We start from the raw sequence: 15,262 nt of genomic DNA on the forward strand, positions 1-15,262 counted from the left end.
TTGGTGCTGATGAGAATAGAAGTACAGTTCTGGCCATTGTCTAGGCCATTGTTAGGAATGCTGGTTACTATTTGCAAAGGTTCTCCTTCTCAGTTTACAAGGCACAAAGAGACTTCATTTGAATTGTCTCTACAAAGCTGGCTGTAGGTGATATCTTTTGGTGCAGGTAACTTGCATGTTGCCTTTCACATCTGTATCAGCTAGTGGGGAAGTGGATCCCCTGCACTGCCAGCCAGGGGTGGGAGTCCCAGCTTTGGGATACACATGCTATGAAACCAAATCCCATTGCCTATCCACACTGACATGCCCACATATGGAAATGGATCTGAGTCTCCCCTTTCACAGGAGACTGAAAGCTACCCTGACCTGATGCACGGTAGTAAGACTCCAGGACTGATGCTGTGAAGGAAACCTTTTCTCAGAGCAGGAACAGCTGTGAGATGTCACAGTGCCTATACCAAGTCCCCCAACAGGGCTTTGGGCTAGATGAGGATTGAAAATACCTGCTTGTTGTAAGTGAGACATGAGTTGTCTGTGAGATGTGGCCACAGTTTAAGCTTAGGACCAGCTATTCTATAGGCAGGTTGTTAGTCTCAGCACATTGGCACGCTGCTTCTGGGTGAGACTCCATCCCTGAGAGTCCTGCATGCTGTCAGAATTGATCAGTTGTTGGAAGGAAGCAGTGCATTGGAGTCAGTCCAGCGCTATTACCACAAAGGATTTGCGCAAGCTTTGAGAGTATATAAATGGCAAGTGAAAGAAAGATCTCTTTTTTGTTGGTAAACTGAGATCCTTGTCAGTTAATTTACCATTCCTTGTGTGGGTAAGCAAAGACTTAATGCATTAAAAAATAAAAGCTAATTCAGCCTTGCTTCATCTCATCACAGGTAGCGTTAGCCATGTGTGTGTGGCCCAGCTGAATGATCCTGCACAGCAGTTCATCAGCACCCTAGTGAGAAACACTACAGACCTCTCTTGGGAGGAGGAATTGACCTTGTGAGTACAGCCTGCATCCTCAAGGGCCTGGTGGCAGCAGCTAGGTCTGCTCAAGATGGACAGATCCTGGAGTCATTGCATAGTTCTATTTATACTAAAAATTAGTTAAATGAAAGCAAGCCCTGAGTGTTTGAAAGACAGTCAACCCTGTGTCCAACATGATCTTCTTTTTAAAGGCAGTTCTGGGCATCACCGTTCTCCTCATTCCCTGTTATGATGAAGGGCCTATTAAGGGAATCCCTGCTTCCCTTAGCAGCCAGTCACACAGAGTGAAAGGAAATCTCCAGCTAATGCCAACCTCTGGTGGGAAAAATAGAAAAAGGACATGCAAACCACTTATAAATCACAATGTAAAGATCCTAACTAATATGTGCCATCACATAGGATCCAGAATACACTAAATATTAAAACACATATGTTAGGAAGCTGTGGCTCTGGTCAAGGGCATTGGCTGCTCTTGCAAAGGGTTTGGGTTTAGTTCATAGTAACCATATGGCAGCTCATGACTGTTCCAGGTGATGGATGCCCTCTTCTGGTCTCTGCAGGAACCAAGCATGCATGTGGTATACATACATGCAGGCAAAACATTTGAGCACATAGATAAATCTAAAAAAAAGTTTGACTAGTCATTCTAGCATAAATAAATTAATAAATCCAAGCCAGATTTGGTAGTACATGTTTTTAATCCTAGTACCCGGGAAGTAGAGGTAGGCAGATCTCTTGAGTTCAAGGTCAGCTTGGCTTACATACTGAGTTTCAGGACAGCCAGAACTATGTAGAGAGCCTGCCTCAAAAATAAATAAATAAATAAATCTACTTGAGTTTGCACCAGAAATATAAAGGTGGCTTTGTATAAGAAAATCTGTCAATGACTTCCACTTTGTCAGTAGATCACAGGAAGAAGTAAACTTCCTGCCTTCACATCGTCCCCAAAGAGAGTTAGTAGAGTTTCATACTGGTTCCCAGTTTTGAAACACTTAATTAGGGCAAATTCATGGAGTCTTCTATAATAGGAGTTTAAAATCTCACTGTGAACGATCAGTCCCAGGAGCAGACCACTGGCATCAGGACAGGGATGGTCTAAGAGAAGGAAATGCCAGAAGTGATGGGCAGGTCTTGGAGAGGGCAGTGGGTATGACGCTGCTGCCAAGCTTGCCAGCCTGAGTTCAATCCTCAGGCCCCATTTGGTGGGGAGAGCCAATTCTAACTACTGTACTCTGACCTCCAACTGTGTGGGGATGTTAATCTCGGTTTGTTTTCTGGAAACAACCACTCTAGTTTTAAATTCTATTTTTATAGTCCTCAATCTGTAAGGACTTGGCTGAATAAAATTCCTTAAGGCCAAGGCAACGGAGCACTAGACATCTGTCAAAAACGAAGTTGTTCTGCAGTCTCTGATGTCTCAAGAAAATCACCTAAAGCTATTAAAGGTGATATTGGAAGTAGCATGGGAACAGGAATACTACATGTATCTCAAGTAAAAGGCATCTTCGAAAGGAGGAGGGAGGCTTGTTGGACATTCTGTGTTCTGTACTCAGTTAATTATACATAGTCGTCGTTTTTAAATGGTAACAATGACGTCTGACTTTTAATTTAATTTAATAAAAATTAACCTAATGAGATCAAGGTCTCAATGGCTGATGTATTAGCTCTGTCTAATATACGTCTTGTCATCAAAGGATCTTCCGTGGATCCCCTCTGAAAGGCCAGTCCCTGGATGCATCAGTGGCTATTTCTGACCGCCATGCTGCAGGCAGTCTGCCTTTTATGATAATAACTTTGTGTTCCTTTGCATAATTAAAAAGCATACATTGGAGGGGGGCCCAACCTGATAGCATTGAGCTTTGAAGTATTCACAGGACTTTGTTCTTTTCACAGTGAACTGAACGCCAAATCTAAGGAGCTGCTCTTGCAGATCTCAGAGAATGGGTGCTCTCCAGAAGGTGGGTGGAGGATGCTCCAGACTAGCACCCTGACCTGGACTCTGAAATGGGGATGGGAGAAACTCTGCAAAGAAGGTGGCCCCCTCTGCTGAATCTCGGGTCTCCCAATGAAATGTTTGGTACACAGTTAAACGTCAATAATGTCTTTCATTTTGGGGACATGCTTGTCTGGTTTTTAATTTATTTTTTACTTTATTTTTGTGTATATGAGTGTTTTGCCTGCATGTATGTCTGTGCACTGTGTGCATGTAGTGCCTTCAGAGGTCATAAGGAGGTGCTAGTTCCTCCAAGACCAGAGTTTCAGATGGTTGTGAGCTGCCACATGGTGCCTAGGAACTGAATTTAGGTCTTCTAGAAGAGCAGCCAGTGCTCTTAGTACTGAGTCATCTCTTATGTTCCTGTTTCTTCAAACTTAGAATATTTCTTCAATAATTTTTGGATTAGAGGAGCAATTTTGAACCATTTTATACTTAATGGACTTCCTTCAATTTTAAATAAAAAATAGTAACAAGCCAGGCAGTGGTGGTGCACACCTTTAATCCCAGCACTCAGGAAGCAGAGGCAGGCAGATCTCTGTGACTTTGAGGCTAGCCTGGTCTTCAGATCTAGTCTAGAACAGCCAGGGCTACACAGGGAAACCCTGTCTCAAAAAACAAAAACAAAAATGAAAAGAAAAAAACTGAAACAAACTTTCCCATTATAGCCATGGCAGCCCCTTTCCTAATACCTCTCTATAAGTTTCAGCTGATATTTCCCTACAGAATAAGCCCCTTGGGCTTAATTTAAAGTAGACACATGATTCAGACACACAGGAAAGCAACAATTGAGGGTAAAGTCACCAACGTAAACATGGACTTGAGTGTGTACTTCAGTGTACATTGGCACAATGTTTGTTAGATTCTTCTGCTTTTACATTAGTGCTGTGTATAGGTCAGAGGACAGCTTGCAGGAGTTAGTTCTCTCCTTCCCATCTTGTGGGTCTTAGGAATCAAGCTTAGTGTATCATGCTTGGTGACAAGTACCTTTACCTGATGAGCCATCTCACTGGCTCTTAAATTCGTTTTTCTTTTTGTGGTGCTGGGCTTCAAGCATGCTAGGTAAGTGTGAGTTACATTCTCAGACCTCTTGGGTGTTTACAATCCATGTAAACATTAAATTGGGAAGGAAGAGACCATTGGCTTATCTAGCTGTGCCACTGAGTTTCTTTGTGATCTCCTGAAGGGAAGTTGGAAGACAGGTGACTGACCAGGTGATCCTGCCCTAGTTACCTTCAAGAGGTCTGTGCAAGCCTCTTTGAATCTGCTATCTTTAGATGCCTGCAGAAGTAGTAAGAAAAAATCTTCTTTGAGTGAATATGTGAGACACCCTACATTAGGCTACCATTGGCTTCTCATCCTTGCTGGTTCTTGCTCCTGGTGGCTTAACCCCCTGCATTCCTGGTTAGCCTGATGGAGCCTCTGAAAGCTCTGGCAGTTTTACAGATGCCATGCAGGGTGTGCCCACGCAGCCCATGTTTATATTCTCGTTCTGAATATTTGCACTGTTGCCCATAATCTTTATGTTTGGTTAGTTATTGCACCCCTATCTGTCTCCCTTTTTCCTCGTTTCTCACCCTATCTCTCCCTCTTTCTTACTCTTGCTTTTCACACGCAGACACATATTTGAGAATAGGTCACTGTCATTATGACCCTGACCCCTCCATCCTCCCATGTGTGTTTTGCCCAGGACATTCAGTAGCGTCTTCATTTTTGTGGATACCGTTCCTCTCCCATCCCCCACTGTCCTACTTCCTGTTCCTGTCAGTGGTTCAAGGATGGTTGATGCAGTTCCACACTCTGTGTGGTTTAGATATTGCTCTGCCAAGCATGGCAGAAGTTTCCCTGGAATGCCCGCAGCCTCTTTTTATTTGGTAACACTTGACACTGTGTAGTGGAGCTAACGGGACATCCTTTAGGGTGTACGACTGTGGAAACATCACCATTGCTCCTTTTTGTCTTCCACTCTAGGTCTGCTGGGGACAACAACCATTCACCTAGACTTATTTAGGAAGCAGCCTAATGGCCCACAGACCTTCAGACTGGTCAGTGGAACAGAGCCTGACAGCTTGGTGTTGGGTTCAGTCACCGCAGAGGTACGATAACATGTTCTGCTACAGTCCTGTCTCCTGCCTGCCTCAGCTCAGACTTCCATATGACATGCTCAGCACACCCAGGAAGGCCTCTGCTCAGCATGGCCTTCAGGCTCAGGTCGACACATCTTGCCACAACTGGCTTAAGCTGGCTACTGTAGGAGATGACCTTTCCTAGTGTCATTTCAGCCGGCCCAGCTGCCTTCCTTTTAAAATTCCTCTTCTGAGTCATGCTTAGACTAGGATGAGTTTGAGCTTTGCTCTCCTGAGTCTTTGTCAGTCTGGGTTGATAAAACAAACAAACAAACAACCCTAAGGAACATAGGTGAAGTAGCGGAAACCAGGGTACCACTGTTAAGTCAACTTGTTGCTGTTAGCTTCAGAGTCTATCCATATCTGCAGGTTCAAGTTGCAGCTTGCGCCAGCCAACCTGAAAATATTTAACAACAACAACAACAAACCCACTCAAACTGCATCATATTGAACATTTACAGACATTTTTTTCATATCACAATTCCATGGGCAGTAAAGAAAAATAGCTAGTCCCTTGTGTTTGTATATTATTTAGTATGAGAAGTCCTATAGAAATCATTAATATACCAGGAAAGGAAATGGCTATTCTGTGCTCTCATGACACCATGTTCTGTGAGGGGCTCATTTACAGGTGTGGATCTGGTGAGTGTGGGAAGCAACTGTCCACAGAAGCCTTGGCTCCACTATGTTTCAAAATAAATGTCTATCTTTGCCACAGTTTTCTTACATAGAACCTGGTGAGCCGAAGTCCTGGCCCACTCCTGTTTCTGCTGCAAAGATAGAAAAGGACCGTATGGTGATGCCATGTGGGACTGTGGTCACCACTGTCACTGCTGTGAAGACCAAGCCTCGCTTTGACAACGGGAGGGCATCCCCTCTGAGCTCAGGTGAGACCCCAGGGTGCAGTCTCATTGCAGGAGATGCACAGGTCCTCACCCTCTGTGGGGTGGGTCTCATCCTGCAGCCTGAGCATTGTAAGCTGCAGCACCAAGCCTTGACAAAAGAAGTCGGATGGCATGGAAAGAAAGACATTGGCATTGTGCAGTTATGTTTATAGTCTATGAGCCAGGCATGATGACAGACGCCTTTAATTCCAGCAGTTGGGAAGCACAGGCAGGTGGCTCTCTGTGAGTTCCAGGATAGCCAGGGCTCCAAGACCCTGCGTCAAAAGAGAAAGTGGTTAAGGGGCAAAGATGAGGTTCTGCCTGGAAGTTTCACTAAAGTTGCAGTCTGGTTCTAAGACTCCACCCACATGGGACTCATGATGGTTAAAAGTCTAATTAGTTGAATGTAAAACACTGCTGATACGGCGACATGGTGTAGGACTGAGGATGTGGCTCAGTTGGGCAGCGTTGACCTAACATGGATGGGTCCCCAGCATTGACAGTATCAAGTAGGCATAATGGCGCACATTTGTAATCGCAGCACAGGAGAAGTGGAGGTAGGAGGATCAGGAATTCAAGGTCATTCTTGCCTAATACGAAATTTAAGGCCAGCCTAGGATATATGCTGTGTCTCAAAATAAATAAATAAAATAAAATAAAATAAAATAAAAGGTAGTTTTGTTTTAATGGGGGCAGCACTGACCTTTCTATTGCAATGTAACTGGGCATTTGGGAGGCAGGGAGAATGAAAAACACATTTATTGGTATATTGTTTCTGTTTGTGTCAAGGAATTACCTTCCCAAAATAGCTCCCTTGGCACAGATCAGGGACCCACAATTCACAAGAGAACTCCAGTTTCTCTGAAGTTTTACTCCAGTTTAGACTCCCAGCCCCACTTTTGCCAACATGGTAAAAGAATTGAGAGGGTATAAATTTTAAAACCCAGCCCTGGCCAGTAACAACTGCAGGGCCTCAAGGTGCAGCACCTTCTAGAATCTTCTCACCTTCTAGAATCTTCTGTTGGGTGTTTGCATGCCCTTGGTGATAGAGTCTTGTTCTTACAGAGTCCCCAGTAAGGACACCTATCAAGGTGAAGGTCATTGAGAAGGACATCTCTGTCCAGGCTATTCCGTGCCACAGCGCTCCCGTCAGCAAGATGTTCTCCTCTTCAGACACAGGTAAGATGTGATCTGTTCTCCATCTCTGCACTTCTAAGCTTTAGGAGTGAAAGTTTCTTTTACTTTATCTTTGGGGAGTCTTTGTTTTAGTTGCAAATAGAAAATTAAAAAGGAGCTGGGAATGTCAGATGAAGGAAGATGGAAGACAGAGCAGGGTCCCTGCTAGATCTGTGGAGCACTTTAACAAAACAAGCAGGTAGTGGGGCCCCACTTTGTAACTTTCTATCTTCCCTATCATTTGGCACATGGGTGATGTCAGTGCCATTGGATGAGCAACACAGGGAATAACACGGGCTGGACACTGTGCTTGGTTTATACTGTGTGCTCAAGAACTTAAGAACAATCTTCTGAGCTCTCTGGGTGTTTCTTTTAGCTATTTTTGTATGGCTGCGGTGAAACAGCTGACAGACACAGCCTCGTGGTGGGAAAGATTGTTTTGGCTCCAGTTACAATCCATCATTGCGGGGGAAGGGGGAGCATGGCATTGCAACATGTAATGGAGTCAGTATTACATTAGCCCAGGAAGTAAAGAGATTCTAAAATCAGGAGCCAGGCTATACCCTTCAAACGCCTGTCCCTAGTGTCGGATGTCTGCCAGTGAGCCTCCACTTTCTAAAGGTTCCACAGCCTCCCAGAATAGTGCCACTGGCTGGGGAACAAGTGTTTAGAACATGAGCCTGTGGGAGACATTTGATATCTAAGCCATAGTATTGTACCCTGATTCCAAAGGTTCATAGTTGTCTTATAATGCAAAATGCATTTGGGCCAACTTCAAGAATACTCATAAACTCAATAGTTCCAACATTGTTCAGGGATCTTAATCTAGAGTTTTGTTTTTGAGACTCAGGACAGTTCCTTAGCTGTGAGCCCCTGTAAAATCAAAAGGAAAGTCATGTATTTCTAGACTGCAAAGGTACAGAGTAAATATGCCCATTCTAGAAGGGAGAAATGGGAGAGTGAAAGGAGAGATTACAAGGCACTGAGTGCTCTAGCCCTGTGGCCTTGCCATTGGCTGCCCATGTGGCCTCTCTGGGGCTAGCTCCACCTATAGCTTTCCTTGGGAGATGTCCCATGGTCCAGGGGTCTCTACTGCAGCTTAGGCTTCCTCGGAGATTCTGCCCTATGAGATGCTCCTTACAGGAAACACAACCCTGTACATGGCCTCACAGGCTTTCCTTAATCTAGGCATATATCCTTTCATAATCCCATAATTCTTGTATACTGCATGTATGAAAATCTAGCACCATATGGTCAACACTAAGTTTCACCGATCGCCTCTTATGTATCATGACCGCAGTGACTTCTGAGGGCCTGTGTGGGTGAACCTGTGACAACACTTCTCTAAGCAGCCCCGTTCAAGCAGGGTGCCCCTGCAGCTAAGTCTTTTAAAGAGAACTCTTTCAAATAAGCAAGAAGTTTTATGTGCTGGAGCCTGTCTGGGGTCTCACCAAATCTTGAAATGCACTAAAAGCATCCTCTACATCCAGGTGCAAACCATTTGACTTCTTCCTTATGGTGCTTATCTCAAATAACTATGGCAACCTGTCACACGTGCTTTGGCAGGTTGAGATGTTTTTCTTTATTGGCCAAATAGTTTATTTTCCCTATCTCTCTGCTCTAATTTTTATTTGGACTCCACTGTAAGCCTGACTAAAGCAGTCAGCCTTAACCATACCATAGCCCGATGCTGTGCTGCCTTGAATTACTTTGGAATTCAGCCTCTTTATAATTTTCAGAACATAGTTAAAATATAGGCAAACCCTGCACCAAAATATGTAAGCAGAGACCATTCATTTGTTTTCTGGCCACCCAGACCCAAATAATCACACAAAAACTATATTGTTCATGTATATTTCTAGCTAGCTCTTACATCTTAAACTAACACATTTCTATTAATCTGTACGTCACCACAAGACTGTGACTTACCAGTAAGATTCCATTGTCTTTCTCCTTTGGCAGCTACATGGCATCTCTCTTACTCCATCTACTCTCTCTATATATCTCTGTTCGGATTTCCCACCTGGCCCTACTCTGCTAAGCCATTGGTCGTAACAGCTTTATTCATCAACCAATAAAGCAACACATATACGGAAGGACATCATCTCCCATTTTCTGTATAATTAAAAAGGAAGGTTTAAACTTTAACATAGTAAAATTACATATAACAAAACAGGTATCAAGCAAGAAATATAGTTACAGTATTTCTTTGTGAGTCTAAATTTTCATATCTAATTTATCTTTTATCATAACTAAGGAAAACTATAGAACTGTCTTCAAGTCCAGCAAAGACCCCAGAATGATATAATACTATCTAAGTTAACAGGAAGTGCATTATAAGCAATTTCCAAAACTCTAGAATTGACAAGAGACATCTTGCTGCCTGGACAGTCACCCAAAGTTCTTCTGTAATGTTGGGGCACCCGTCTTCAGCCTACAGACTCATAGTATCTGGCAGACTTTTTCATGAAGCAGGAAATTTGAAAGGCTGCTTTGCTTATATTGGCAGTTTGTCAGTCACTTCTTCTGTGTCCTGTAGAATACCTGGCAGTTTCCTCTGTGAAACAGGAACCCCAAAGGACCATCTTGTCTTTTGGAAAATTTAGCAGTCATTTTTCTGTAGTTCCTGCATGTCCAGCTCATACAGCATACCATCAAGCAGTCCAGACAAGCAGTTTCTTGCCCAAATGTCTAGCAAACTCCATAAGGAGCTTCTTTGGTGCCCACCATCCTTTTGAAGTAGATTGGTGCTACCAGGAGCAGATGTGTCTCATTGTCATGAAAAGTCCTAGGTTAACATTTAAATGCCATATTCTATAGGGCTTTGAAAGGTTTGAAGAATACCTACTCATGAAAACTTAACTAACATGACTACAAGTTTGACTGTTATAAAAGGCTATCTATCTATAATTTTAATTATATATTACATTTTTAATGAGCTGTATAAACATACCTTAAACAAGAGTAGAAATATGAATATAACAAAATTGACCATAATTGTATCAATAAACCAAAGTCCATCCCAATGCAACGTATTTATCTCTATTTCATATTCCCTTAATTTTTTTAGAACTTGATTGTGACCATTAATCAATTATAACCAATCCTTTTAAAATAAAAATAAACATTTATAAACAACCATTTTGGGAATTTGGGCATTGTTTTCTCTAAACTGCTTCCTGCTGGTTGTTAGGCAAAGTATTTTTAGGGTTCATGGAGACAATTCAGGGGGAGGCTTGTTCCATTGAACCACATTAGCCTGGAAGGAATCCACAGGTTCTCATCTTCTGTGGAAACAAAAGCAAAACCTCTTTTCCAAAGCAATATATTCTTAGATTCATAATTTGAAGTCAAGATATCTTTATGTTGATTTAACTTAGCAGTCGCCAGTATCAAATGTCTTTCTACAGTCAAAAAATTCAAAGAAAACGCAATAATATACATAATCCAGACTCTCTGTGTATTTTCCATCTTTATGTGATTTACTTTTTTACTTTATTTTTTAATATTTAATTATCTTTACTCCTTTAATCTGTTAATTTCTGTACTCTTGTCTATACTCTTTTTCATCTCTCTCCCAAGTCTACGTACATTTTTTAAACACACTGTGGCCATTCAGAGGTTTATTTTTGTCTAAATCTGTCTTTATCGCATATCTGTAATCATTTTCTGACCAGGAGTGCCTTTTTCTTTTAATTCCTAAGTGGGTGTGGCTAGGACGAACTCCATGGCCTTGCCTGTTGGCTCTGCCCCATCCAACATGGTGGGGGTATGTTCATTGCCTCTGTGAGCCATACTCATTGCCTCAGCTCTAGGGATGCAATAGGTCTATGTGGCCATTAACTGGAACCATATCCAGCACTCTGCTCACAAACCCCATTCAAGTGCAGGAGCTCCCAAAAGAGTCAGAGTTCTTGTTGCCAGCTCGAACAGGAATCTAGTTCTTAAAGGAGCCATGCAGTCTTTGCTGCTAAGGCTGAGTCAGGAAGCCTTCTCTTAAAGGAATCATGCCTCTGCTCACCACCAGCAACCAGAACCTATCTGAAAAAAATGCTGCTACCAAGAAGCTTAACTCTGTTCTTTTGTGTCTAGAATTCCTTCCCGAGCTCTCTCAGGTTTTATGTGGATGTCGCGGATTCACGTTGGTGCCATTTTGTAATCGTACTGAAGAATTCCACAATATCCCAGAATGGAGTATAACAAAGGTTTATTTATCTGGGGATAAACTCAGTAAGGATAGTGATCCACACTTTTCTCTGTGCACTGGGAACTGGAGCCAAATCCAGCAGCAAAGAGAGCTGAGCATGCTTTTCGTCTGCCTTTATGGTATCATGTACGCCCAAAGCGGGCTGGTGTCTTAAAGGTTATTGGCTGAAAGCGTTCCCACCACAAAAATGTGGCACAAATAGTCTCTAATCCTATTCTCAGTGGAGTCCTTGTTCCCATCCCAAACAGCAGCAGCTCAGTCTCACTGATTGCATTTCTCTCAGCACTCAAATCTCCATACACCCACAGGAATGAACCTAAGGCTTACTTACAGTGTTCAAGGGCTTTTCTTCCTTTTTAAACATTTTATTTTTATTTATTTTTGATAATGCCATACTTATATACAAGATACATTGTATCTTGATCATAGCTCCCTATAGCTCCCCACTCCCCCTCTTCTCAGTTCTTCCCTAACACAAACACCTCCCACCCCTGTGTCTTACTTTTTATAACCTACTGGGTCCCTGCACATATATGGGGACATCCATTAGAGCATGGGTAACTCACCAGTGACTACAACCCCTGAAAAAAATGACTTCCCCTCCCCCGGCGGCCATCAACTTCCAGTAGCTCTCCAGATAGAAACCCACTCATCCATGTTGTCTGGCTTGATCTTGTGTAAATAATCACTGCTGCTGTGACTTAATGAGTGTGATGGACATTTCCTATCCAGAGGACAGCATTTTATAGCACTCTTTCCTACCCTGAATCTCCTCTTTTCTCCCCTTCTTCCAGAATGTTCCCTCAGCCTTGGGACGTTACTTATTCTCAGCATTTTTATTAGTTATGAGTCTTTGCATAAAGGGGGTGGGCTTCTCTGAAAAGCAGTTGAGATTAACACTAGTCTATGGATATAAACAAAATTTTGACACCATGTCCATTTAGCAAAGCAACAATAGAGGGCTCCTTCCCATTGTTTTGTTTTATTTCTTTTACCAGATTTATAGGATCAGGAGTGAATTCCTTCTTATGCAACAGACATCAAATCCAATCAAAAGCAGTTGGGTTATTTCATAGCAGCCATGCAGCTCTTGTGCTAGTAGGTACTTCTTGCCTGTTAGGTCAGTATCATAGGATGCAGGGTCTACTGCTGGGTAAGCCCATTGATTCTTTTTCTCCTCCAGCAGCCTGCATAGCACCTTCCAGCAGGGAGGAAGTTTTCAGGTCAGTTCCAGATTTCTCTGTGTTCTAAACGAAAGTGTGTGGTGTCTTCAGCAATAGGTCTTACCTTCTAGTTATGGTGGGCAGCAAGAGCAATGGCAATAGTCTGTGTCATTTGGGGGGTGGGGGCCTCTAGACCTTCTTGAAGGGTTTTTCTAGTCCACATTTCCAAATTCTCCCATGTTTTTCCCACAAGCCATTTCCAAAGGCCTAAGAACCACATATCCAGGTTTGGCAGAAGCAACAACCTCACTTCTCCTCTACCAATTTTCTGGATTAGTTATTGTGTATATTTTGTATCACTGTTACCAAGCGAGCTGGTAGAAACAGTGTAATGGAGGAAAGACTGTTTTGGCTCACCGTTTCAAGAGTAAATTCATCTTAACCAGAGTGTGTAATAGAACCTACTCACATCATGACCCACCAGGAAGCAGAGAGGGAGCTCTGGAACCAAGGCCTGGGCCTTGACCTTCAATGGCAGTGGTTCCATCCCTAAAGGTATTACAGCCTCCAGAGTAGCACCCTCATCTGGGAAGCAGGCCCTTTAAACACTGTGGGGGACATTTCACATTCAAGCTGTATCAGTATCAATTCTCCAATTTTAGGATTGTTTTCATGTAATCCTCATCTTGAAGATACATTTTCCTTTCTATAAGTCAGTGTGGGGACCTAAGTTTGATCTCCAATATCCACTTAAAAATCGGGAGTGGCCAAACAAGTCTATAAGCCCAGCTCTGGGGAGGTAGAAACAAAAGGTCCCTGGGGCTTACTGAACCAATTGGTGAGCTCCAAATTCAATGAAAGATTGTGTCTCAAAAAACAAGATGGAGATCTATTAAGAAGAGACCCATTGTCAACTTCTGGTCCCTACCCATATGCACAGAATTGAATAAATACATACATATGTACACACACAAACACATGTATACACACATACAACATGTACACACATACATACACACAAATGAGGCTTATAAACAAAAAGAAAACATATTCCCTTCACCCCATCACAGAAAGTGTCAGGCACTAGGCAAGACTAAGTGTGTCACTGACTGTGGAAACCAGCCCCTGTGACCTGCGGCCATGGCCATTCTTAAAGCATTTTTGTTATATTTATTTTTTTCATTTGCTTCTGTAGTCCTGGAAATCAAACCCAGGGCCTTGTGCATACTCTGTAAGTATTTATCATTGAGCTACACCACCATCCCTCTTTGTCATGTTTAATTTTGCTTTAGCAGAACAGTGTAAACTATAAGTACACATTCTCTGAGGGAGAGACTCCATTAAGCACCTCCACTCCGCCACCTGCCTGATGGCCTGGCATCATTCTCCTTATCAAGTGGAGATTATTGTTTAAAAATAAAGAAAACAAAAAAAGGAAAGAAGGACTCGCCTCACAGAGCATGCAGGCTGTGTCAGCAGTACTTGGTATATTTATGACACAGGAAGGGCCAGCTCTTAATTGCTTTTATTAGCTGCCTGTAATTAGTGTTGTGTGTCAGCCGCTTTTTGGAGGGAGAGTTATGTGCCTTTGTGAGGTCAAATTTTTCCCAATGTTTAAAGAATTTCTTTTTTCTTTCTTTTACTTTCTTCGTGTGTGTGTGTGTGTGTGTGTGTGTGTGTATGTGTGTGTGTTTTGTGTGTGTTGTGTGTGTGTTACTGCATGCATGTGGAGATCAAGAGGACAACCTGCAGGCACCTGTTCTCTCCTTCCCCCACTGGGTCCCAGGGATCAAATTCAAGTTAGAGCGTCAGGCATGGTGCCTTTACTCACTGTACCATCTCATCCACCTACAGTTCATTTGTTTTTGTCTGCTGGCTTTTGCCACTTTGCATAGTCTTCTTGACAAAAAGCAATCAACTTGTAAACAGTAAAACACATGAGTTTTACGCAGACACGTCAATGAGTAGCTCATAACTACGGGGAGTAGATGATGATGACCTCCCTTGTTTCTAAAGATAAAGTTTTACGGGAACCAGACCTTGCCTGTTCATTTACATTTGGCTCCTGGCTGCTTCTACTCTATGGAGAGATTAGTTGCCATACCTCAACCCCTTACTTTATCCCTCTTTCTCCAAAATGTTTGCCATCCACTGCTTATAGACCATTCCTGCCCCCTCTTCTGGGAGTTCCCTCGGAGCCTTTTAATTTTGCTACTGAACTCAGTGCTACCTTTCTCCTGGCAGAACTATTGGTGCTGAATGGCTCAGATCCTGTGGCTGAAGTTGCCATTCGGCAGCTCAGTGAATCCTCAAAGCTGAAGCTGAAGTCCCCGCGGAAGAAAAGTACCATCATAATTTCAGGGATCTCCAAGGTAAGTGAAGGCAGCACCCCAGTCCCTCATCGATCCAGACGGTCCCCTCTACAGCGTCTAATACAGTCCCTTCCCACCAGAGAGGTGGTTACTGTGGGACCACAGTAGTCATTGGTCCTCTTGACACAGGAAGGTAGCTGCCATCTGCTTAGTGATGCCCTGAGGCTTGAGAGCTTGGTAAGTCTTCTCTGGAATGATTAATAAGAGAGAAAGAAAATCACATGGTACAGGCTCTTCTTCGCTGCCTCCCAAGTCCATTTTTTCCATATTACTCATTTCTAAAACATTTACATATTTTATAATAAATATGCATATTCCTTTTCATTGCTGATAGAAACAAAGATTGTTCTACAGAATATT

The 15,262-nt window shown here is 42.8% G+C and overlaps 1 protein-coding gene across 3 annotated transcripts in view; it reads left to right on the forward strand.

Moving 5' to 3' along the window:
* Positions 1-15,262, forward strand: part of C2cd2 (C2 calcium dependent domain containing 2) — a 68,386-nt gene that overhangs the window by 37,741 nt on the left and 15,383 nt on the right. For all 3 annotated transcript variants that reach the window (XM_087898648.1, XM_048422522.3, XM_048422523.3), the window contains exons 7-12: positions 888-996; positions 2,875-2,939; positions 4,946-5,070; positions 5,819-5,987; positions 7,050-7,163; positions 14,775-14,902. In XM_087898648.1, coding sequence (XP_087754774.1) covers positions 888-996; positions 2,875-2,939; positions 4,946-5,070; positions 5,819-5,987; positions 7,050-7,163; positions 14,775-14,902 — 710 coding nt within the window. The remainder of the gene's footprint in view (positions 1-887; positions 997-2,874; positions 2,940-4,945; positions 5,071-5,818; positions 5,988-7,049; positions 7,164-14,774; positions 14,903-15,262) is intronic.

Source organism: Myodes glareolus, chromosome 2 (genome assembly GCF_982192425.1).
Source record: "Myodes glareolus chromosome 2, mMyoGla1.1, whole genome shotgun sequence".
NCBI classification, from domain to species: domain Eukaryota; kingdom Metazoa; phylum Chordata; class Mammalia; order Rodentia; family Cricetidae; genus Myodes; species Myodes glareolus.